Raw genomic sequence first — 22,920 nt, 5'->3', positions numbered from 1 at the left:
ATGATAAAGGAAATGGTGATAAAATGAATTGCAAAATGGAGATCAAAAGGAATTTGCTGAAAATATCATTCAATTGCTTTCATTCTCGTGTGAATATTGAGAGAGTAAAAATGACCTATTTATACAACTTTCCTATATTAGAAATGTACAGAATTTACTGCACAATAATTTGCACACTAACAGCCTAACAAAATTGGAATCAAAATCAACAGTATCACGTGCACTGGCTGCCCTCATTCTGGTGTATTCCAGATCCTTCTTAGCTCTTCTTGGCTTAAATAATCCAAACTTCAATAGCCCCCCTCAAGGTGGTTAGTGGATGTCTTCCACTCCCATCTTGGACAAATGAAAATAAAAACTGTCAGAAGGAAGAGCCTTAGTAAATATATCAGCAACTTGAGAACCGGTCTTAACATGTTTTGTAACAAGATTTCCTTCTTGAATTCTGTCACGCACTAAATGGCAATCTAGCTCAATATGTTTCGTTCGTTCATGGAACACCGGATTGGCAGCTATGTGTAAGGCCGCCTGATTGTCGCACAACAATTCAACAGGTTGTGAATGAGCAACCTGCAGATCATCAAGCACATATCTAAGCCACGTTAATTCACAACATGCAGCTGCCATTGCCCTGTATTCTGCTTCCGCTGAGGATCTAGAGACAACACTTTGCTTCTTGGATTTCCAAGATATCAATGAAGAACCAATGAAAACGCAGTAGCCCGTGACTGACCTTCAAGAATCAGGGTATGCTCCCCAGTCTGAATCAGCATAAGTTGTAAGCTGTAGATTGGATGATGAGGAGAACAACAACCCCTGACCTGGTGACCTTTTAATATATCGAAGGATTTTGTGTGCAGCATTGAGGTGTGGTACCCTGGGAGTTTGCATGTATTGGCTCAGCAAATGTACTGAGTAAGATAAGTCAAGTCTGGTGATTGTTAAATAGAGCAATCTTCCCAAAAGTCTTCTATACATGGCAGGGTCAGTTAAAACTTCTCCTTCATCTTTGGACAATTTGATGTTTTGATCAAGTGGGATCTTAGCTGGAGTGACCCCAATATTGCCTAAATCAAATAAAATGTCCAATGCATATTTCCTTTGACAAATTTGGATCCCTTTTGCTGATCGAGCAACTTCAATTCCAAGGAAATATTTAAGATTCCCCAAATCCTTAATCTTGAATTTGTCATCCAATGAAACCTTGAGGGAGTTTATGACTTCCACATTGCTTCCAGCTATTATAATATCATCCACGTAAATCAGTATGGCTGTAAAAGAATCCCCCGTGCTCTTTGTGAAGAGGCTGTAGTCAGCCTTTGATTGATGAAATCCTTACTCAGTGATGAAACTCTTGTTAAGCTTGCACACCTTTGGAGTTACATTGGTGGAGTATCCAGGAGGCAAGTGCATATAGACTTCCTCCTCCAAGTCTCCGTGCAAGAAGGCATTATTTACGTCAAATTGGTGTAGATACCAACCTCTCACTGCTGCCATCGCAAGTAATGTCCTGATTGTCACCAGTTTTGCCACAGGCGAAAAGGTTTCATGGTAGTCTATTCCCTCTAGCTGGGTATAACCCTTTGCCACGAGCCTTGCCTTATGTCTTTCGATTGTTCCATCAGCATTAAGCTTCACCTTGTACACCCATTTGCATCCTATAGGTACCTTTCCAAGAGGCAAATCAGTGACAATCCAAGTCTGGTTTGACTCAAGTGCCTTAATTTCAGCCTGCATGGCTTCACACCATTCAGGATACTGGACAGCCTCTTGGTAAGTAGTGGGTTCTGAATGTTCAAGTAAAGATATAGATAGTGCTTTGTGTTTGTCAGACAATTTATGATAAGAAAGTGTTGCATTTAGAGGGAAAGGTTTACCTAAAGTTATGGCACCCCCTTTCTTGGTGAACTCTTGAGAATGAGTGAGTGAGGAAGCCTGTTGACATATGAAATCATTTAGGTAAATAGGTGCTCTTTTATTTCTGGTAGATCTTCGAAGCATATGAGGACTAATTGATGCATTCGGTGACAATTCGATTTCAGTAAAATTTTGGTGTGTTTCTGGAGAATCTATTTGTTGACTGAGATTTTGTGAGGTTCCAATTTGTGGTTGATAGCTTAGGTCAATGTTGCTTGGCTGAGCATAAGGAAGATTTTCAGGACTTGGTAGTTTGTAGGTGGGATTTGATGACTCATATCTGGCTTTAGTGGCAGATGCTTTCCAAGGAAAAATATTTTCATAGAATATTACATCTCTTGATATGAACACTTTATTAGTTTCCATGTCCAACATTTTATAGCCTTTGGTCCCAAAGGGATAACCTATGAAAGTGCATTTCCTTGCCCTTGAGTCAAATTTATGCCTATTGTGTGCAAGGGTGCTAGCAAATGCAAGACACCCAAACACCCTCAGGTTTGAATAGTTTGGCCTGGTTTTGAAAAGAAGTTCGAATGGTGTTTTGTTCTCAAGGATGGGACTGGGGGTTCTGTTTATGAGGAAAACAGATGTTAATATGCATTCATTCCAATAGATCATAGGCAATCCACTTGGAAATTTCAAGGCCCTGGCTACATTCAATATGTGTTGGTGCTTCCTTTCAACTACAGCATTCTGCTGGGGAGTTTCAACACATGTGGTTTGGTGAATGATACCCTTTTGCAAGTAAAATTGTTTCAGATTAAACTCCCCTCCATTATCAGTCCTAATGGTTTTGATTTTGGAGTTAAATTGCATTTCTATCAATGTGTAAAAGTTTTGTAAAGTTGTGGAAACATCAGATTTCAATTTCAGTAAATAAACCCAAGTGCATCGGCTATGATCATCAACTATGGTAAGAAAATACTTTGATCCATCATAGGCAATATCAGTACAAGGACCCCATAAATCACAATGAAGCAAATCAAAACATTCTTTGGACCTATGTTGGCTAATTGTGAATGGTAATCTATGCATTTTTGCTAGAGGGCAGATGGGACAATATTTTTGGATGTGCTTTGTTTTAGGTCGGAAGTCAGTCAAGTCCATCCTAGAATCTGAAAGGTGACCCAACCTAAAGTGCCATAGATCGAAATTTTCTTGGCTGTCATCAGCTGAGACTGACAGAACAGCCTTATTGACTAACTTAGGTAAGTTTTAATCAAGCATGGTAGGAGAAACCTCTTTTGGCACCAAGTGATACAACCCCTTCCTCACTTCACCCAGACCAATCGTCCTCCAAGTTGTAAGGTCCTGCACATAACATAAATTGGAAGAAAAGATAAGGCAGCAATTAGATCCTTGAGTGAGTTTTGTTGCGGATATGAGATTAAATGAAAAAGATGGAACACACAGAACATTATGAAGCAATAAATTTTCTGTGATTTTAACATTTCCTATGTGAGTGGCCAAGGCCATAGCACCATTAGGTAATGTGACAGGTTGGGGAATTTTTTCTTTAATGGTTGTGAGGAAGGATATTGAGCAGACCATATGGTCTGTGGCTCCTGTGTCCACAATCCAAGGCATGGTGGTAAAATCATCAATGTGAGCAGAAGAACATGTGTAAGTGCAAGAGATTTTGGATACATTTGTGTGTTTTAGAGAAAGAGAATTCAAACCCTGAACATGATTGGCAGAAGGTGAATGAGGCTGATTGATTGATGGCTTAATTAGAGCCATTAACTGGGTATATTCCTCCTGAGTCAAAACCACTTGATTCTTGTCACTGATTCGCTCCTGTGCAGATCCCATAGGAGGCATATTCTGATCTATAGAGGTGAAATTCACCTGTGGTTTGTTGTAGAACTTATGGCCTGGTGGATAACCATGAATTTTGAAACAATTACTGATAGTATGGCCAGGCATTTTGCAATGTGTGCATGTTGATTTATCCTTATTGGCCTTGAAACATCTTTCCAACGAGTGCCCTGCCATTTTGCAAAAGGTGCAGTAATATTTCTTTGGTGATCCAGTATTCTTCTTCTCTACCTCTCTCATATCCATTCTTGACACTAGTGCCATTCCTTCAGCAGCAAGAGCATCATTGGAGATTTCCCTTCTCTTTTCTTCTTGCTGAATTAGTGAATATACTTCATTCAATTTTGGGAATGGCTTGATCAGGAGAATCTGAGCCTTAAGAACTTTGTAGGATTCATTAAGTCCCATGAGAAACTTCATTACCCAATCTCGTTCCTGATTACTAACCACTGTTTTTAACCCCCTACAGGTGCAGTTGGGAATAGACTCATAGTTGATCAATTCATCAAGAAGTGTTTTGAGTTTTGAGAAATAAGTGCTTACAGTGTCATGTCCTTGCATGAGTGCTGCAATGCCTTGTTTGATTACATATATTCTGGGGGCATTTTGTTGAGCAAGACGTTGCTCCATCTCTACCCAAAGCTGGTGTGCTGTCTCCACATAGAGTGTACTTGCCTTAATGTCCACTATCATGGTGTTTTGCAGCCAGCCGATAACAATATCGTTACAACGAAGCCAGTGTTCCATCAATGGATTTTCTGCATCAGCTGGTGCACAGAGGCTACCATCGATGAACCCAAGCTTGTTTTTGATTCTCAAGGCCCTCTTTATTGACCTTTCCTAGGAATGGTAGTTGTTTGCATCCAGCATTTGTGTCACAAGCAAGGCTCCTGAACTTTCATTTGCCCCAATGAAGTATGGGCTGTTAGGAAGAGATGGATCATGATGATTTGTATTTGAGTTTGTGTTTGTGTTTTGAGTTGTTGTTTGATTTTGATCAGCATCAATGTTGATGCCATTGTCATTGTTTTCAGCCATTAAGGCTCTGATACCATAAAGGAAATGGTGATAAAATGAATTGCAAAATGGAGATCAAAAGGAATTTGCTGAAAATATCATTCAATTGCTTTCATTCTCGTGTGTATATTGAGAGAGTAAAAATGACCTATTTATACAACTTTCCTATAACAGAAATATACAGAATTTACTGCACAATAATTTGCACACTAACAGCCTAACAAAATTGGAATCAAAATCAGCAGCATCACGTGCACTGGCTGCCCTCATTCTGGTGTATTTCAGATCCTTCTTGGCTCTTCTTGGCTTAAATAATCCAAACTTCAATAAATGAGAAAATGAAAACATAATTCTCTCATTTCTCACCAATCCTCCATTAACCCTTCGGTTAAAAGCAACAAAACACCAAACTGAATTCAGCATACTCATCTGATCGAAGCATGAAGGCGATTTTTAAATATCTCTTGATTTTCTATCTTTTTATGTCTGTTATAGAAGTCGCCTTCATGTAAGGAGATGTGATAAATATTTTGACCTTTATTTCATTTTGCCATATTTTTTTTTGAATAATTAATGACAATTTTCCTTTCATGAATCTTAACAAATACATGTTTAAGTTGCTGAGTCATTATGATGGTCACCATTTTTGTAAATTTTGATTCCTTATATATGATTGTAAATCACTGGTTTGTGACCTTTAGTTCCTCTTGTGTGACCTTCGATTCCTCGATATGACTTTCAATTCTAATTAGGATGTGATAATCATATATAACATAATCTTCAGTTGTACGTATTAGTCGCAAATTGATAGAAACGGAGAAAAAGAAACCTTCCTCTAATCTATTTCAGCTATTTCAAAGTATTAGAAATGGCCGTGCTCGTGCGTTTATCCTCTCCAAATCCCTGGTTGACTCTTTTTACCATACATGTGCGAATCTTGAATTGGATTGGAGAGCCTGATAGGAAATCTTATTGATGTGGAACGGGGCGGAAGTTGTTATTGATGATAATTATTGTAGCGTATTAACTATTAACATCAGTAGGCAGATGGGGAAGTTGCAGCAGCAGTTTCAAACCAAAATACCCAACAAGCATTATCTCTTAATGAAAAGAAAGTGATCCAGCCACACCTTTCAGTACGATTACCTTGTTATAACTTTACTCCAATCACTAGCCCTGCCTTTGACTTCCCTCTATTTGCGATTAAGGCAACGATATGGCATGACCATCTCCCTTGGTGTGATGGACGGTGCGTACAAGGCTCGAGAACTAATTCACTGCCATTTGGTTGAAAGATGATTACTAACGATTCCGACCTTATGGAGGCGAGTTGCGGCCTACAATCCGAACTGAGGACAAGTTTTTGGAGTTAGCTCACCCTTGTGAGATCGAGACCCTTTGCCTCGTCCATTTTAGCACGTGTTGCCCAAGGCATGTAATCGACTATGGATTCAATATTACAAAATCATGGAGAGGAACTCGATATCACTGCTCTTTTTTCATTTCAATTGCAATGTGCGCACGTAATTCTTCTTCAAAGTCCCAAAGAAAGATAGTACGGATTTGGACGAAGAACAAGCAAGTGATAATGACAGCTGTGGAGAGGGGTTGGAACACTTTCAATTTTCTCCTGTAGTCACTCGAGTGGTCCGTACACATATAAAAAGGGATTCTATCAACTTGACCCGATCTATAATCATAAAGGACGCTAAAAATCTTAAGATGAAGAGGGATGATCCAAAATATGGAATGTTTTATAAGAAAGTCTTAACAAAAAAGGTATTGGAATCAAACTATCCACAAAACATCTAATTCCGGTCATTTTGCCTATGAAATACCAACTCACATTTCACCAAACAAGCGAAAAGAGTCCAAACATCCACCAAAACTGCAGCTTAAGTAACTTGCCTCACCTTCAATGAGAGAATCAGTCACATGACAAAAGAATTTTTAGAAGAATGATACGAACACGTTCTGGTTATTATTTGTCCAGTTTTGGTGAACTGAGAGGTTGAATATGATGATTTGGCGAGGCGTGGAGACGGGATGGCATGGTTGGACTCCAACTTGGCTGCCCATTCTTTAGGGAACCACCAACATGCATTCTAACTCCAATTCTTGCATTTATGTTTGCACCAGCATGTTCCGAGTGCATGGCCTGGAAATAGGAGGAGGAACAAGCCACGTCCTTCAAATTAGGCAGCGGTACAAGGGCTTCCACAACTTCACTCATCAGAGGTCGAGCTTTTGCATCACGGCTAAGACATAGAGCCGCCAACTGCACAGCCTTCTGCGCACCTTTGATTGAGAAATGACCCTCAAGACGGGGATCTATGAGCCTGTAGAACCTTCTTCTCTCTCTGAGATATGGTCTTGCCCATTCCACCAAGTTGTGTTCCCCATTTGGTCGGCTTTTATCCATAGATCTTCTCCCAGTCAACATTTCAAGCAAAACCACACCAAAACTATACACGTCACTCTTTGCTGTTAGATGTCCTGGCACACAATAAGCTGTGTCATGCAAGAAGAATAAGGAAAAAGAAAAATAAAAATAAAATTCCAAGGGGAAGAGAGAAATTTGTAAAATTTCACAGCCTTGAAAAGCATAATTCCATTCTCAAAGATGAAAATTTTAAATTCACCGTAAATTATTAAACAGCTAGGCCCAGATCTACTGACAGCAATTTTCCTTTCAAATTTGATATTTGGTACTCTGCATTGTAACTCAGTTGATTCTGTCAGGCACTCAAACAGTCAAGGGCTTTTAAAGGTGACAGCAGAATTCCCCAAAAAGGCATTTATCTTTGTTAAACAGTAGCTTGTGTAAAATTGAACATACGCAATTCAGCATGTAACATTTGATTTTAAAGAAAGTTTATTTATGACATAAAAAATAAAAAATAAATAAAATAATAAATAAATAAAACCCTAGCCATGAGATTGTTATTTTATGTGAACTATTAGATATTCCTCAATAAATTTAAAAATGGAGTGAAATCCGGAAGAAAATAATTGCCCAGATAGGGGCCAAAGTTTGCTCACCTGTCATCACATACTCGGGGGCAGCATAGCCATATGTTCCCATCACACGAGTAGATACATGTGTCTTATCTCCCTCAGGACCATCTTTGGCAAGACCAAAATCAGAAAGCTTCGCGTTATAATCCTAGAGTGACAATTATGAAAAGCAAAGCCATCAGAAAAGGAATCACGAAACCATTACAATATAAGCTAGGATTTCAAGCTGCATACTGCATCTAGTAGGATGTTTGATGTTTTAAAATCTCTATATATAACTGGTCTTTCAGCTTCTTCATGAAGAAATGCAAGTCCCTTTGCTGCACCCAATGCAATTTTCATTCTTATGGACCATGGAAGAGGCAGGGACCCTGCAGCAAAGAGAATATTGGCATGATCACTTGTAAGGTGTGAACCCCATAACCAAAGATGACCTGTCTAGTAAAATGTTTATCATCCATAACAATCAAGATGAAATGATTCGTTACACGTGATACTAACAAGAGAAATAAGATTAGAGGGAAAAAGTCGGAAAGTAGTGATAAAGCTGACGCTGCACTTTTAGGATGCAAGCTACTACAATATAAACTGCAGGTAGCCTTTTGTCACAAGTGACCCAGCTTCCATGTATGCAGAACATTTCACTTGCATGAATACAGCAATACCAAATTAGCATAATGAGCAGTGAAGAAATAACAAAGAATACTAGCCTGCACAATATGCCATTTGGCAAAGACATCATCCAGCTCCAAATGACAAAGATAGAATTAAATGAAATACAAGGAAAACAGAAGTTATTCTAGAGCAAGAATAAAAGATCAAAATGGATTAACAAGAACATTTAAACGATGGCGTAGCCTTTCTAAGGCGCTTTACTGAAAACCAAATGTGCACATGGGCACAGATTTTTATAGAAAGTAAAGCCAACCTCCTGCCTTTTTAATAGATCCAGTTATCTAAGATTACCTTATAAGGATATAGTCAATGTATTAAGAACGGAAAAGGAAAACCACGAAGACTAGTGGAGCCCATAATGACCCACTTCATCAATGAGCCAGCTTGGTCAAACAATTACCAGCATAACAAGTCACCTTCTCCGCACAATTCCAAAGGGAATTATTTTTCAACACAAATCTCAGGTCACAGTAATCTTATCTCTATTTATTCAAATTACAACTTACATGCAATAATTTGCGAGAGGAAGGTATCTGCATGTTTATGTTCTCTATCCCTACTCTTACAGTCATCATGGAATGCCAAGCAGGTAGGTTTTAGATACCAGTCAGTGATCTTGCTCTTATCTGGACATGTAACCTTGTTGTTCAGAAGACATCCTTTTTAGCAATACAGAACTAATGAAATAAAGCCCACAAATCCCTTTTTTATGTTAAGTAACAGAACTTGATCCTGCTCCCATCTTGACATGTAACCTTGTTGTTCAGATGAAATTCTTTTTAGCAATGGAGAGCTAATGAAATGAAGCCCACAAGTCCATCTTTTTTTGTTAAAAAATAAAACTTTATTAGTCATGGTGTAAAGATATGTACAGCAAGAGAACAAGGAATCCTCTTAATATAAGAACAAAGTTCACAAAATCCAGCAATACACAATGTTCCTCCTACAAAGAACAGCTAAAGATAAAGGAAAAAACTTGATCTTTTCAGATGCAGAAGCCCTTAAAGAAGCCAAGAGTTGATCTACGCAAACTGTTGTGTGCATTATCATGAAACCTAGTTTACATGTGGGTGTGGGAAAATAACAGAATTAAAAGATCAAGGTCATATACGTATTAATAACCATTTGTATATATGGTATAGAAGTAAACATATATTTTTGCTATAAGCTAGTCTAGATAAAATAAATCTTATTTCCAGAGAACAAGCATATCACAAATTGCATCTAAGTTCTTGCTTATATCTAAAAGATTTACCTAGAGGTCCTAAAACAAAAATAGTGAATAGCAGAGATGTAAAAGAACTTCGGAAAAAAACAAATACATACTTCTAAACAAGTGATTCTCCAAGCTTCCCCGAGGCATAAATTCATAGACCAAGAGCCTTTGGTCATCCTCTATGCAATAGCCTATTAATTTAACCAAATTTAGATGGATGAGCTCACCGAGATAATTTACTTCAGCCTGCAAAGTGTGATTGACTTTTGAGTATACAGAAAAATATGTGCCCTTAATTCATGAATAAAGGAAAGTAGTTTCGTACAAGCCACTCTTTGTGGCCTTGAAGTCCATCATGATTGAGAGTTTTCACGGCAACTGTGAGCCCTGTGCCAGGTTTCACAGGAGTGTATCCAGTCTCGTCGATCCAACCTTTGAAAACACAACCAAAGCCACCTTCCCCAAGGAGACTATCAGGCCTAAAGTTCCTCGTTGCAATCTTCAATTCATTATAGGTGAAACTTCGAAGCTGAGAAGAAATTTTCAATTCCTCGCCTACATTAGGAGTAGATGGTATACTTTCTGTGTTGCTGGTTGTCGAAGATGATATGACTGGAGCAACTGGTTGGTCTCTACTCGTATCATTTGTAGATTTACTTTCAGCTGTTACACCCAAATATGTATCATCAAATCCTTATAGGCATGTTTCAACACAATAAAAAAGATTGGAAACAAATCCTACCATTTAAGCTAGAAATAGAATAGACCCGTCCATGACAAGAGACCACTATAATTTTTGAGCAGTGGCAACATGTTCAAGCACAACCAATTGCGAAAATACTTCTCCAAAGTCATATCAAAGTTCTAAATCATCCATTCAGAGCACAATATGTCAATATCTAACATATAACATTACAAGAAAAATTGCAATGAACTAGGTCTTATTAAAATCACACAGCATGCATTTTATGGTTATATTGAATAATTTGAAACTGTTGAAATTCTTTACAATAGTTATAACCTGAACAGCATATCTGAACCCAATGAGTCTGTATGTGAGTAGTAGTATGCTAGACAAACCTACAAAGCACTTAGAAAAGGGACATTCCTCACCTATTTGCAGTATTCATCAAATACGTTTGCAAAAAGCCTTCTTGGTTAAAGTTAGAGGAACTTCTCAAATAACTAATTATCAACAAACTATGTAATATAAAGTTTTACATCGACTAAAATTATCCACAATTCTGTAATATATGCAAGACAGTCATATCAGAAATATTAAATACAGATCTTGAAATGTTGAAAGACAAGAGATGATCATATAGCTTGGTTTTTGTATAATTGCCAGCTTACCATGCCTGAGAAAACACTTAATACAGATATATATTAAGTTGTCAAGATTTCTACCTTACGCCCCTTGTCAAAGTGAAAAGGATGTAAATCATGCACGAGTAATAGGTGTTGTCGACTATTGACACCTAGTGCAGGACAAAGTTTCCCCAAATTGCGATCTTGATCGCAAAGAAGTACGGAATTGTTATACAACACCGGACCCAGTTGTTAAGTCACTGTAGTTTTCTCCATAAGATGCACAAGCAAAATCGGGTAAAAGATGTACAAAGAGCAGCAACCATGCAGCATTTATCGTGCAAAGACAAAGTAATAAGTAAGTTTCTTAAATTCATTATATCACCAATTTTAATTTATCTTCTCCCACCTTAAACTTCGGATTCTTTCAGATAATCCATACATTTTGCTAACAACAAAAGGGAATCTCATACACCAAAAATCAGAAGTTTCTTCCCAAATTTGATGATTGCCTCTTGAGACATCCAAGATGGAATGAAACTGGAAAGAGAAAGAAAATCATTTTAATGTATGAAAACATTACATATCGAGTACCCTAAGAGATTTTTCATGATCTAATGGAAGAACGCTTCTCGAGTAAAAACTTTGGTCATTAAAACCACTGCACATGTTTCCTTGTGGATGGTAAATGACAGAGAAACTGTATAAACAGTCTAATACTGAAGCGTCAAACAAAGTTAACATATCAAAGTCACAATGAGCATGCGAATAAACCTTGTGGTAGAAGTATCTTCTAATTTTTCTTTCCCATGTCACCAAGGATGTTGTTTAGGTTATTCCTCGCTCCTTGTTTAATTTATTCTTCCTCTTTCTTCGAATACTATACTCATACTAAATGGATAGTGAGAAAGAGAAACATGAACTTCCTACTTTTTCCAGTTTCAAAGATGATAGCAAACTTCTTTCGGGAAAAAGGAAGACCTAGCATAAATAATGATTATGCTATTCTCATAAGCTCAATGGCTTAGAACAAGATGCAGAAAACATATATCGATTACCATGACATGCACACATGTATTTAAGAAAAGTGTAACTGTCATAGTCACAGAATCTCATAGGGTAAAGACAAATATGCTTCGATATAATGCTAGCAAAATCCGACGAAAACATCATTCACTGGTGTATCACAAAACATACATTTAAATTGCACCTTTACAGGCAGATAGTCACGTGTAATCATCACATTAAATTCCAACACATTCTACAAAAATAGAGCAACAATGAATTAATTTTAGCATAATCTGTTCCTCTTCATGTCCAAAAATGATTAAAAATAATAATAATAAAATAAAAAAACAAGAACCACCCATATCAATAATCTCGAAAATTGGTAAGTTATCTAAACAACAATGCAGAAAGTTGTTAATTGTATACCATATTTAGAGCTCGAGCCACTAACAGAGCTATCATCTTTAGTCCTGGAGGATAAGCAGCGTCCGAAAAATCTGAACTTAGTCCAACAACCAGCCTCCTCAGCATTATCTTCATCATCATCATTGTGTATGTCTTTTCTTCCCTTTGATTTTGATTTGCCCGCATTCATAGAATCAGCATTGATAGCTTCAAGACCTAGCACCATTTTCATCCAAACCCTAGAAGAAAATTCCGTATATCAAAGATTGAATACTAAATTTATCAAAAGCCCCCTCTTTTCACTCTGCCCTTATCCAAAGATTCCTTTTTTTTTTTTCCTTTTTTTTCTTTTTTTTTTTGGTTAATTTTTGTTTTTTACTAATCAAAAGATACCAAACTAATCAGATAAGACAAAGGGGAAATTTTCCAGTTAAACTAATGAAACTTTATTTCATAAAAATTTGATAAAACAAAAGAAATGATTGAATTGAAAAAACCCAAAAAATAAAAAATAAAAAAATCATAAGCCCGGATGAGAAAATTAAGTGAAAAGCGCAAAAATGGTTCGAAATGCATTTTCTTAATTATGTAAAGAACATGCAAAACAATGAACGACAAACTAAAGATCAATGTAAGAATTTTAAACCCAGGTCTGAGAATATATGTTGAAAAATAAAGCAATTACACTAGCACACTCTTCTTTTTCACTCGCACATACAAACACACAAACTCAAAACGCTGGACAAAGAACAATCAGTAATATACTGTGTAGGCCCATTTCGAAGAAAAATGGTTTGTTCGAAGAAAGAGACTGACACGAGATGTTTTCGAGGCCAAACAATGTGAGTGTGGGTGGGAGACAGAGTGCGTTGTTGGAAAATTATAGCGAAAAAATCAGAAGAAAGGAAAAAGAATTGGGGAAGTAAGAGATAAACGTGCGTTATGCCTGAAAAGAAGTGGGATAAAATAAAAAAAATAAAAGATTTCGATTTTGAGGTGACAGGAAATATTTTGAAGGTGAAATACTAATGGCTAGTTCAGATGTGATAACTTGATACTTGATTTCGGATTGGTCTTTTATATAAAAAAAGTATGTTCTTGGTAGGTTTAGAACTTTCTCTAATGCTTTTACTGGGATTTATTGCCAATTTCCTTTTTAAATTTGGGTTAAGGTACTTTTGTCTGCTGTAGTCATGCATTAACATTTAACAAATACGGTGTTGTTCTTTTGCTCATTTATTACTTTTTCTTTTATGTTTTTTTCCTTTGTTTAGATTAATCTTAAGCTAAACTCTGGATTTCAACATACTAATTATATAACTACGTTGAAGAAGGGGGTGGCATTGCTCGGCTAAGCCTTCTGGACGAGCTGTGAACTCAGCTCATGAAGTCCACGATCCGAGTTCGATCTAAACTTGTGTTCACAAACTAGACTCGGTTCAATCCTTTGGTTCGCGGACTTCATGAACTAAGCGCAGCATCCAAGAGCTCATGACCCAATTTGTATTTTTAGAAAAAAAAAACATGACAAAATAAGTAAAAAAAAAAAAAAGGAGCTAATCCTCGAGCCCAAAACTAGCCATTTCGTGGGAAGGAAAAAAAAAAAGTTCCATGGTTCGTCTCAAATTGAGTCTTAGTCTGGACAACCCAAGTTCGTGAGTGGCTCAACGCATTTGCCACCCCTAGTTTGAAGAGAAGGGAATGAAATTGAAGTTAATACTTGTACCTATTTGGATTTTAAAATTAATATACAAATTATAGCATGCTTTGGAGTTATTATAAGATGTGGTTCTACAGAATATATAGATATTAGGTGAATGGAAAAGGCCTTAAATATATGGAATTTCTTATCGAATTCATATAGATGTTGAAATGACGGAATCGGATTTGCCTATTTTATTTGTTTTCTTTCCATTTTTTAATTATTTCAAGCCGTGTGTTGTCTGTCAAAATTTTCTATTAAAATTGTCTATACTTATAACATGATTGTAAGTGAATAATGATTGTAAGTTCCACTATGTATGTTCAAACAACTTAAGTTATAACTTAAATTTTAGCAAACATGAACATAGACCTAGGATTGATCATGCATTTAACTATGCCTTTGGATGTGGCTGGTATGTAGTTCAAATGAATAGACAGAAGAAAATATGATGAAAACGAAGAGGAAATAAAGCCCGTGTTTGGTAGAGATTATAATTTAGATTTTAATTTTAACAATTAATTTTAACATATATTTTATCGTACTCATAACTTTTTAATTACATATTTTATCCATATTTTATCAAAATTTATTAAAATTTGATTTTAATTTTTGAAAAAATTATTTTCTCAAGAAGTCCTCTGTCCTGTGTAATTGCATTGCATAATCTGAAATTGATGCTCCACCCATTTAAATTATGAAAATAAAATGTTTTGATAGAGAAAAAAATTAAACTATATTTACATGTGAGGGCCGTGTTGAAAATAACATTTAAATAGTATACATGTGATTTAGCCCTTGTTTGATTTTCATTACATTACATTCTATTTTTCCTCTCTCCTATTTTCAACCACACAATCTTCCATAAAATAATATTACACGTAAATCGAAAATTTTTCTTTCTTTTTCAACCACTCATTTTTCAAAAAACACTATTCTATACATTAAATTTTCCCCGTAATGGGGGCCAAACAGGGGCTTAATCTAAGAATTTATACTTATCAGGTGGTTCAATTTATACTTTTTTATTTTTATTTTTATTTTTTTAATTTGAGTTATTTATACTCTCTTTTTTTTTTTTTTTTAAAGTGAATTTTAACACTTTTAAGTTGTGAAAAAATGACTTAGCATATCACACATTTATTACATGAAATTGTTGTCATGATTTAGCTACCAACTAAGCAATACTTGTTTGTGTCGGAACAACATGTCACATTGACATGGTGGTTTAATGTGCAACTGAATTGAAATTCGATAATTTATTTAAGATAAATTAAAGTTTAGTAACAAAATAGAGATTTCACTGAATGTATAGTAAGCAAGGATTAAATATATTCTCTATTGTTTGCCCAATCAAGTGCTGTGGATTTGGATCGTGTATATCGAATCCATGGACCTAATGTCCCCAAATAGTCCATTTTGGCTCATTCGAATCTTAATTCTCAACTCTCAATTTATAACTCTATTTTGGACTACGGAAAATTTGTAAATTAGTGCCTCCTTTAAATATCATTATGTTAATGACTAACACACCCCACCCCGTGTAATACTATTGGACCCGAATGTGACATGCGTCAACGATAGATATCAGCTAAAAGTCGAACCCATTATCAAGACTACTACAAGTACAATATATCACTTTTTATACATCATTTTTCTAATAGAATTTCGACATTATCTCTCCTGTAAACAAGACTAACCAACCTGTGATCAATTACACACAAATCCCAAAAATAGAGATAAGTCGAAATATCAACTTTTACCTAGAAATAACATAAAATATACGTATAGATACAAAATACATAGTGAGCCCCCTAATCATTTACAAATCATACAAAATCACCTCTAGACATGAACATGCGTCCCAAAATACTGACTATATGCTCTATGAAGTGAGTCATATTAACAACATCTATCGTGTGACTTTGACTCCAAAATCAAGGTTCAACTTCAAAAGATGTCTAGAAACTCCATTGCTGCCTAATAAGAAAAATGTGAGAAAATATATGTGTTGATAATTCAGTGAGTGGAGAAGATCGAAAATAAATATACTTTTTCCATTTTACATTTTTTATCGAAAATCGAATTCACATCATTGAATAATTCACAAGATAACATTATATAATTATAGCCAAAACGTAAGACATCCACATAACGTCATAAAATATCATCTCAAATCACATTATAAACATAAGCTGATAATTATACTATAATCTCATCACATCAAATGTATTGAAAAAATCTATAAAAATGTACCATCTGACTGAAATTTGTAGTCCGCCTTTGGGTTAAGAATTTTCGCCACAAGCCTTTGGGCTCCTTTGTGAACGAAAGCCAACCTCAAGATCTCTAGTAATCAATTCTGGAACACGGTCAAAGACCCTCTATGAACTATATGTACATAATTAAGTCCAATGTCAAGTTAAGATCCCTCCGTATAGGATAGAATACGGCCAAAACCCCTCTGTGAACTAGAAGAGGTATATAATTATGGATACTTTTATGGACGAACTCAATATTATGTCTCACATATCAAAAAAATCTCAATATCACATATCTTACATATCAAGTCGCAAATATGCCATAAAAATAATTTTTGATATTCCACATGTATCATAATAAAAGAGATTTCCATAATAATCATATAATCGAACTCATACATACTTTGATAATATACTTAATTTATAAATACTTTAAAAATATTTATATTTTTCCACTCACAAAATTATGTACGCAAAATCAACTCGGTTGGTAAACTATCCCAATATTCGTATCCCCGCTTGAAATATGATATAATATTTAAATCAACAATTAGTTACTTTAAGTAATTTCAATAATTAAATAAGCAATATTCAAATTTAATCATTTCACGTTTAAGCGATTTCTAAAGTCTCTTTAATCCCTTAAACTAATTTTTCTTTTATTTAACTCGATTAAATAGCTTATTATACTTAACCCTTTTAATAAAATTGAATTTAATCTAACAATTATAAAATTAAATATAACATTTCAATAAGTAACTTTTTACTTACATTTAACTTTGAAGAATTCAAGCCTAATAGTAGAAGAACTTATTTTCTAACATGTTGGTAAAAATTTTCTATTTTTTTCTTCCTCTTCCTTTTTTTTTTTTTTTTTTTTTTTTTCCTTTTTTTTCTTTCTTTTATTGATAGGAATAGCGTCGTGTCTGAAATGTCTCGCCTGCTTAATGGGCTAGCTCGAATCATGCCACCACAAGCCCATGGGCCAAGCGGAGATCGGAGTTTCGTTGGCTAGGCTCAGGAAGTAAAGTTTTGGGCTTCACAGACTCTCCGTACTTTTTTATTTCCTTGTTTAATTTCTACATTTTTACTTTTTATTAATTTTTTTATATTTTTCTTAAAAAATGAAAACCTAAAAGCTCCATACTGTGTTTGTTCCGTTATGGGCATGTCTCATGGATCGAGTTGATTAGGGGTGGCTACTTACTCATGGACCAACTTCACTTCACCCATTGTCGCCCCTAGCAATTGAGTTATTGCATCTACTTGTGATTGAATAAATGTTTATATAACATCATCAAAATTATCAATTATTATATTCATTTGTCATTTGATAAAAGCATATTTAGTACACATCACTCAATGCTCAATATAATTAGACATTTATTAAATAAAATTTTACGGAAAAAAATATAGAAAGAGCAACAATATGGTTCCATCTCTTTGGCCTCTACCCTCTTGGAATTTGTGCTTCGATTCGTTTTTCCTGTCCAATATCTGCATCTTGATCCCTAGTGAACATCATCAGAACCTTCTCTCCAGCAATTTTATATATTTTCTTTATAAAAAATAGTTATTTTTTGTTACTTTAATCAACAAAGTAATGACTCTATTGTAGTAGCACCAACAATTGGACAACTGAAAAGTTAAATGCCAACAGAGAATCTTTTTTATTTTTTCTGTGCATTAAGGCCCTGATGACCTTGCACATTTTATATTAGCATGCACTAACATAAATCTTTCATTATTTAATACTAATATGACACAAGAAATTATCATAGTATTAGACAAATAAAACAAAAGGGAAACCTTAATTGTGAAACTTTCATCAATGTTCTGGCCATGCCCAAAAATCTGGGTTTTCCTCAATGCTGCTGAACATGTTGCAAAACGCATCACTTGTGGAAATCTTGTGGCCCTGATGAAGATCTGGAGCCCTTGATGAACTTTGGAGTAGTAGTTGTGTTAGACTTTTGGGTCCCATTGACGAAGAACTATTCAGTTTGTTGCTTGGATGAGAATATAATTTGCTGTCTGCTGGTGTTGCTTTTGTTGCAACTAGGTTTATGTCACAGCCATTCTCACTTCCATTGCTCCAGATGCACTCATTTTCTTTGTTCAGATTTATAGGTCTAGTTGATTCTCCATTTTTCAGAACCATTAACTGCAATAATTAATTAAGAAACATGTAATTTAACAAGTATGATAGTTTATGAAAACTCAGGAATTTTGTTCAGTGAAAAGTGATTATAAATTTATAATGGTACTAAGGTAGCGAATTTCTTCTAGAAAATTAAGGAAGAACAAAAAAGCCAAACCTCCGATTGAAGTTTCTTATTCTGATTCTTGAGGTTAGCATTATCAGCCTTGAGAGCCTGAAATTGTCCCTTCAAAATGTCATAATCTTTCTCTATTCGTTTAGTTTTCCATCTTGCTCTTCTGTTCTGGAACCATATAGCAATTTGTCTTGGCTGCAATCCTAAAGCCCTAGCCAACTTCATTTTCCTCTCAGGCTCAAGCTTGTTACCTAATTCAAAACTCTTTTCAAGTGCCTTCACCTGTTCTAGCTTCAATCTCTTTTTCTTCTCCCCAAGATGCAATCCATCGTCCGACATGTCGTCATCGACCGGCACCTCCTCGCTCCGGTTGAGCCCCGAAAACGACGTGGATCTCCTCATCAAGAATTGGGATACACCTAGACCACCACCACCACCACAAGAAAAAAAGTCAACACTTGGGCTTCTAATCCCTACTCACAAGAAACACTAATAAACAAACAAAACAAGCACACACATCATAATGGACCCAAATTATATTGTATGATTAGGCTCGATACGGTTCAACAAATAGCCGCACACGTGAGGGAGAAAGATGAAGAGGTAACCATGGAAGTCTTGAGGATCGCAAGACATCGAAAAGCCGCCCCTTGTGATGGATGGAAGATGGCCATCTTCATGGCTTGGGAACATGGATTCTGCTGCAGGGACAAAAGCCATACCAATCTCTCTTTCTCTCTATATATCTGTATCTATATATCAGTGTATGTGTGAATTCTGATGGTGTTTTTAGTGTGAAATTTGGAGGGGGAACATGGAGGGCAAGACTGGAAGCCAGCGATAATCCGTTGAGATAGAACGTGGAGTGTTGTTTATTGTTCACAGATTCTAGTTTACCTGCTGCAATGTGACCATGATGTTTTTCTCTCACAAAACTGTCGTATTTTTCAAATTTATTTCTATTTTTAACATTTATTATCAACACCATTGATACCCTTGTTTCAATGTAAATAGACAGAATATTTACTTCTTTCACTTTCAATAATTAATTTCACAACATCATTTTCAGTAATACTTAGAATTATTTATCAGAATTATTGCTGCTATTAATTGTTCATTTCATTGTGTTCTTTTCAATTGGATGTGACATTAGAGATAATTCATGAGTAGATTAATTAAATTATGAATTTTAAGAACTTGTTACCCTACGAAAACGACTTACTTTAATGGGCTAATGATTTATCATTGAGAAATGATTATTTTTTCAAATTTAGATAATTTCATACTCTCCAAGTTTTATTGAGCCAATAGTATCAAAATAAAATAATTCGATAATTCTATATTTCATTTTTCTCCTGTTAAATTGATTGATATCGTCCATGAATTTGAACTTGGAGAATAGATAGTTAGGTTTATGCTTCCTTTACATGATATATTCATTAATCAAATCTAAGAAAAATAGCCAAGACTTCAATTCAACCTCCAGGCGAGGTTCATGTTACCAAAAAAATTAATTTCCCAATCAAACCAAAGCTATTTTTTAAGTTAACCCCAAACTTGGAAATCGTAATTTGTAAGATCTGATTACCCAACAACATTTAGTTCTTTAATTTGAGAATAGCGATGAGCTGAAGGGAGTCAGTGTTTACCAATCAATTAATTGAAAAAAGTTAGTATTTACGACTACTTAATTATTTCACTAAATCATGTAGCGATGTTCATTTTACTTGACGCAAGTTTAGGAAAAATTCCACTACTAGCTTTCACAAGTTCTTTTAAATGGAATAGTTTCATCGTTTTAATCTATTTTTACTTCATATGAAAAATAAGGAAAAGGGTAGAATACCAATTTGTAACAACCAAATAAGATAAGGATCAATTGTGTAAATATTTCCAATGATACGTGAAGGTGTGGGTATGACCTAAAAATAAGCAAATTGCACATGCATGGCATCCTTAGTTGGAATGTTAGTGGAATCGACTCTCTACACCTTCTTTCTCACATGCTGCCCGCTACCCATGTGCCTATTGCTATTAATAAACATTTTATGTGAAACAAATGGTTTTTCTTTGAGACTTTAATTTTATTTGTTGACACTATTATTGAAGGAAAAAGATGATAATAATTTATCTTTACTTAATATGTATAAAAGTTAATATGCCTCATTAGTTCAAATTTATGTTTTTTGCTTTTACAATTTCAATTTAATAAAATATTGTTACAACTAAGCATCTAGTCCATGTTTGGCATCCATTTCTTAAAATTCTTGTCCTCAAACTCATTTTTAATCAGACATTATATAGAGTCATAACTTTTATAAATTTTTCAACCACACAATTCATCGAATTGTATCAAAATTTGCTAAAAATCTAATTTTTATTCAAACCAAATAGAGTCATAAAGTCCTCTTTGGACTGAATTTAACTCCTAATATAGACGAATATAGGTTTTTATCTACACAGCTTTATCTACGAATATAGTTTTTTAAGTATATGTGTGTGTATCAATGACAATTAGAATTTTATGGGGGAATATTACATCACTATTGATGATCTAGTAGTGTATAACACTCCCTCTTTAGATGAGAAAGTCCTCTTTCACATATATAACAACAATTTTAAATGGTAGTTTATAACTAACTAAATATTAGTAATTTTTTCTTCTTTCTTAGTATTTTATTGTCCTGTACGTAATCTTCATATCTGTTACTCCTCGCCACATAGGCTCCACTAGACTGGCCCCTTGAAGTCCCTTGCAATGAAGCCACGTGGATTATAGAAGTCTATAGATTCGAATCGTCGAAGCCATACTCACCAAAGTGGTCCCATGCTAATGACGAAGCCCCAAATTTGCATCCCAGGTTCAATCTGCTTGCCAAATGATGAAGCTCAACAAAAGTAAAAATCGAAACTCAACCATAGCAAGTGAGAATCCACATATGAAGATCTTGAATTTATGTATGAGATCCTTTTGATATGATTGATGGGACCTTTTTAATAAGTGGAATGTCAAAGTCTTGTCAATTTAGGTTGTAAAGTGGTTGCTTTCTGTAGAAGCATTAAATACGCCACAGGCTAGTAAGTTCAAATTAATGTCTAAGATTGGATGCTTCGATCAAAGAGATAAAGCTAGGTGTATCTTCATCCAGTGGATACCATTTCATATGTAATACTATAAGTCCCATCTCTTTGTGATGGGAAATGAAGAATTAAATATGTTCATATGTAGAAAGGTGATGTTCCCCACGTCAAGTCAAAAGTTGGAACTAAACCCTAAACCTTAGCGCATGCTTGGAAGTATTTTTTCTTTTCTTCGCCGATTTTAATCTATCTTGGATGACATTATTTATGAGAGATTAAAAAAATTGATGCTTGTTAGATTTTTTGGACACCGATAATTTAAATGACTTAAAAACCACCCAAAGTCAATGTAGCATATTTTTAATTGATTCTTTGACCATTTTTTCATATTTTCTTTTCATTTTACCATTTATAAAATAATTATTTTCAACCAACATATTTTGTACAAAACTAACTTATAAATAAAGATATATTAACTAAGAACGTTATTTATAAGCAAAAAGTTACATTATAATTGAAAAATCACTTTTGTGTAGAAAATTGTTTATAAAGTAAAAATACTACTAATAAGACAAAAATTAATTTATAAAATATAAAAAGTTACTTATAACTAAAAAATCCACTGATGCGTAAAAATTATTTAAAAGCACAAAATTAACTTATAATTATTGAATTTACTTATAAGTAATAAAATACTGATTTAAAATTTTAAGTAAATATTTATCTTTATTTTAACTTTTTAAGTTAAATACTAACTTGTATTTTTTTTAAAAAAGGATTAATAACAGAAAACTTCACTAAAAACGTTTTCATGTGTGTTATACCCTCAACCATATTAAATGACGACCCACGTACGAAGATCTTGAATTTATGTATGAGATCCTTTTGAAATGATTGATGGAACATTTGTAATAAGTGGAATGTCAAATCTTGTCGATCTAGGTTGTAAGGTGGTTGCTCTCTATAGAAGCATTAAATGTGCCACAGGCTATCGAATTCAAATTAACACCTAAGATTGGATGATTCGATTAAAGAGATAAAGCTAGGTGTATCTTCATCCAGTGGATACCATTTCATATGTAATACTATAAGTACCATCTCTTTGTATCATTTGAGGGCTAATGTAGCTCGATACACTTAAAGCTACTCTTTGTGTTCTCTCTTGCTGACTATACATTTGCTTTGCTAGAGTTTAGATTACTTTGCTTTCTTAGAGTT

At 34.8% G+C, this 22,920-nt stretch overlaps 2 protein-coding genes across 4 annotated transcripts; both read right to left on the bottom strand.

Moving 5' to 3' along the window:
* Window positions 1-6,485: 6,485 nt before the first annotated feature.
* On the bottom strand, window positions 6,486-13,387 carry LOC111400901 (probable serine/threonine-protein kinase PIX7). Of its 3 annotated transcripts, none has more exons than XM_023028355.1 (7): window positions 13,068-13,387; window positions 12,404-12,621; window positions 9,987-10,324; window positions 9,772-9,907; window positions 8,005-8,141; window positions 7,795-7,918; window positions 6,486-7,263 (listed from the first exon to the last, which is right to left on the bottom strand). In XM_023028355.1, the coding sequence occupies exons 2-7, from the start codon at window positions 12,612-12,614 to the stop codon at window positions 6,734-6,736; spliced, it is 1,476 nt and encodes a 491-aa protein (XP_022884123.1). In that variant the 5' UTR covers window positions 12,615-12,621; window positions 13,068-13,387; the 3' UTR covers window positions 6,486-6,733. The 3 variants fall into 3 exon arrangements, with proteins under 3 accessions (XP_022884123.1, XP_022884125.1, XP_022884126.1); XM_023028357.1 differs by having other exon boundaries at window positions 13,148-13,387; XM_023028358.1 differs by having other exon boundaries at window positions 6,486-7,248; window positions 12,404-13,367.
* A 4,604-nt stretch (window positions 13,388-17,991) lies between these two features.
* LOC111400900 (homeobox-leucine zipper protein ATHB-20-like) lies at window positions 17,992-19,578 on the bottom strand. Its single transcript, XM_023028354.1, has 3 exons — window positions 19,230-19,578; window positions 18,664-19,040; window positions 17,992-18,509 (listed from the first exon to the last, which is right to left on the bottom strand). The coding sequence occupies exons 1-3, from the start codon at window positions 19,339-19,341 to the stop codon at window positions 18,174-18,176; spliced, it is 825 nt and encodes a 274-aa protein (XP_022884122.1). The 5' UTR covers window positions 19,342-19,578; the 3' UTR covers window positions 17,992-18,173.
* Between the last annotated feature and the right edge of the window lie 3,342 nt (window positions 19,579-22,920).

This window comes from Olea europaea, chromosome 10 (genome assembly GCF_002742605.1).
Source record: "Olea europaea var. sylvestris chromosome 10, O_europaea_v1, whole genome shotgun sequence".
Classification (NCBI taxonomy): Eukaryota; Viridiplantae; Streptophyta; class Magnoliopsida; order Lamiales; family Oleaceae; genus Olea; species Olea europaea.
This window is presented reverse-complemented; position numbering and strand designations above follow the sequence as displayed.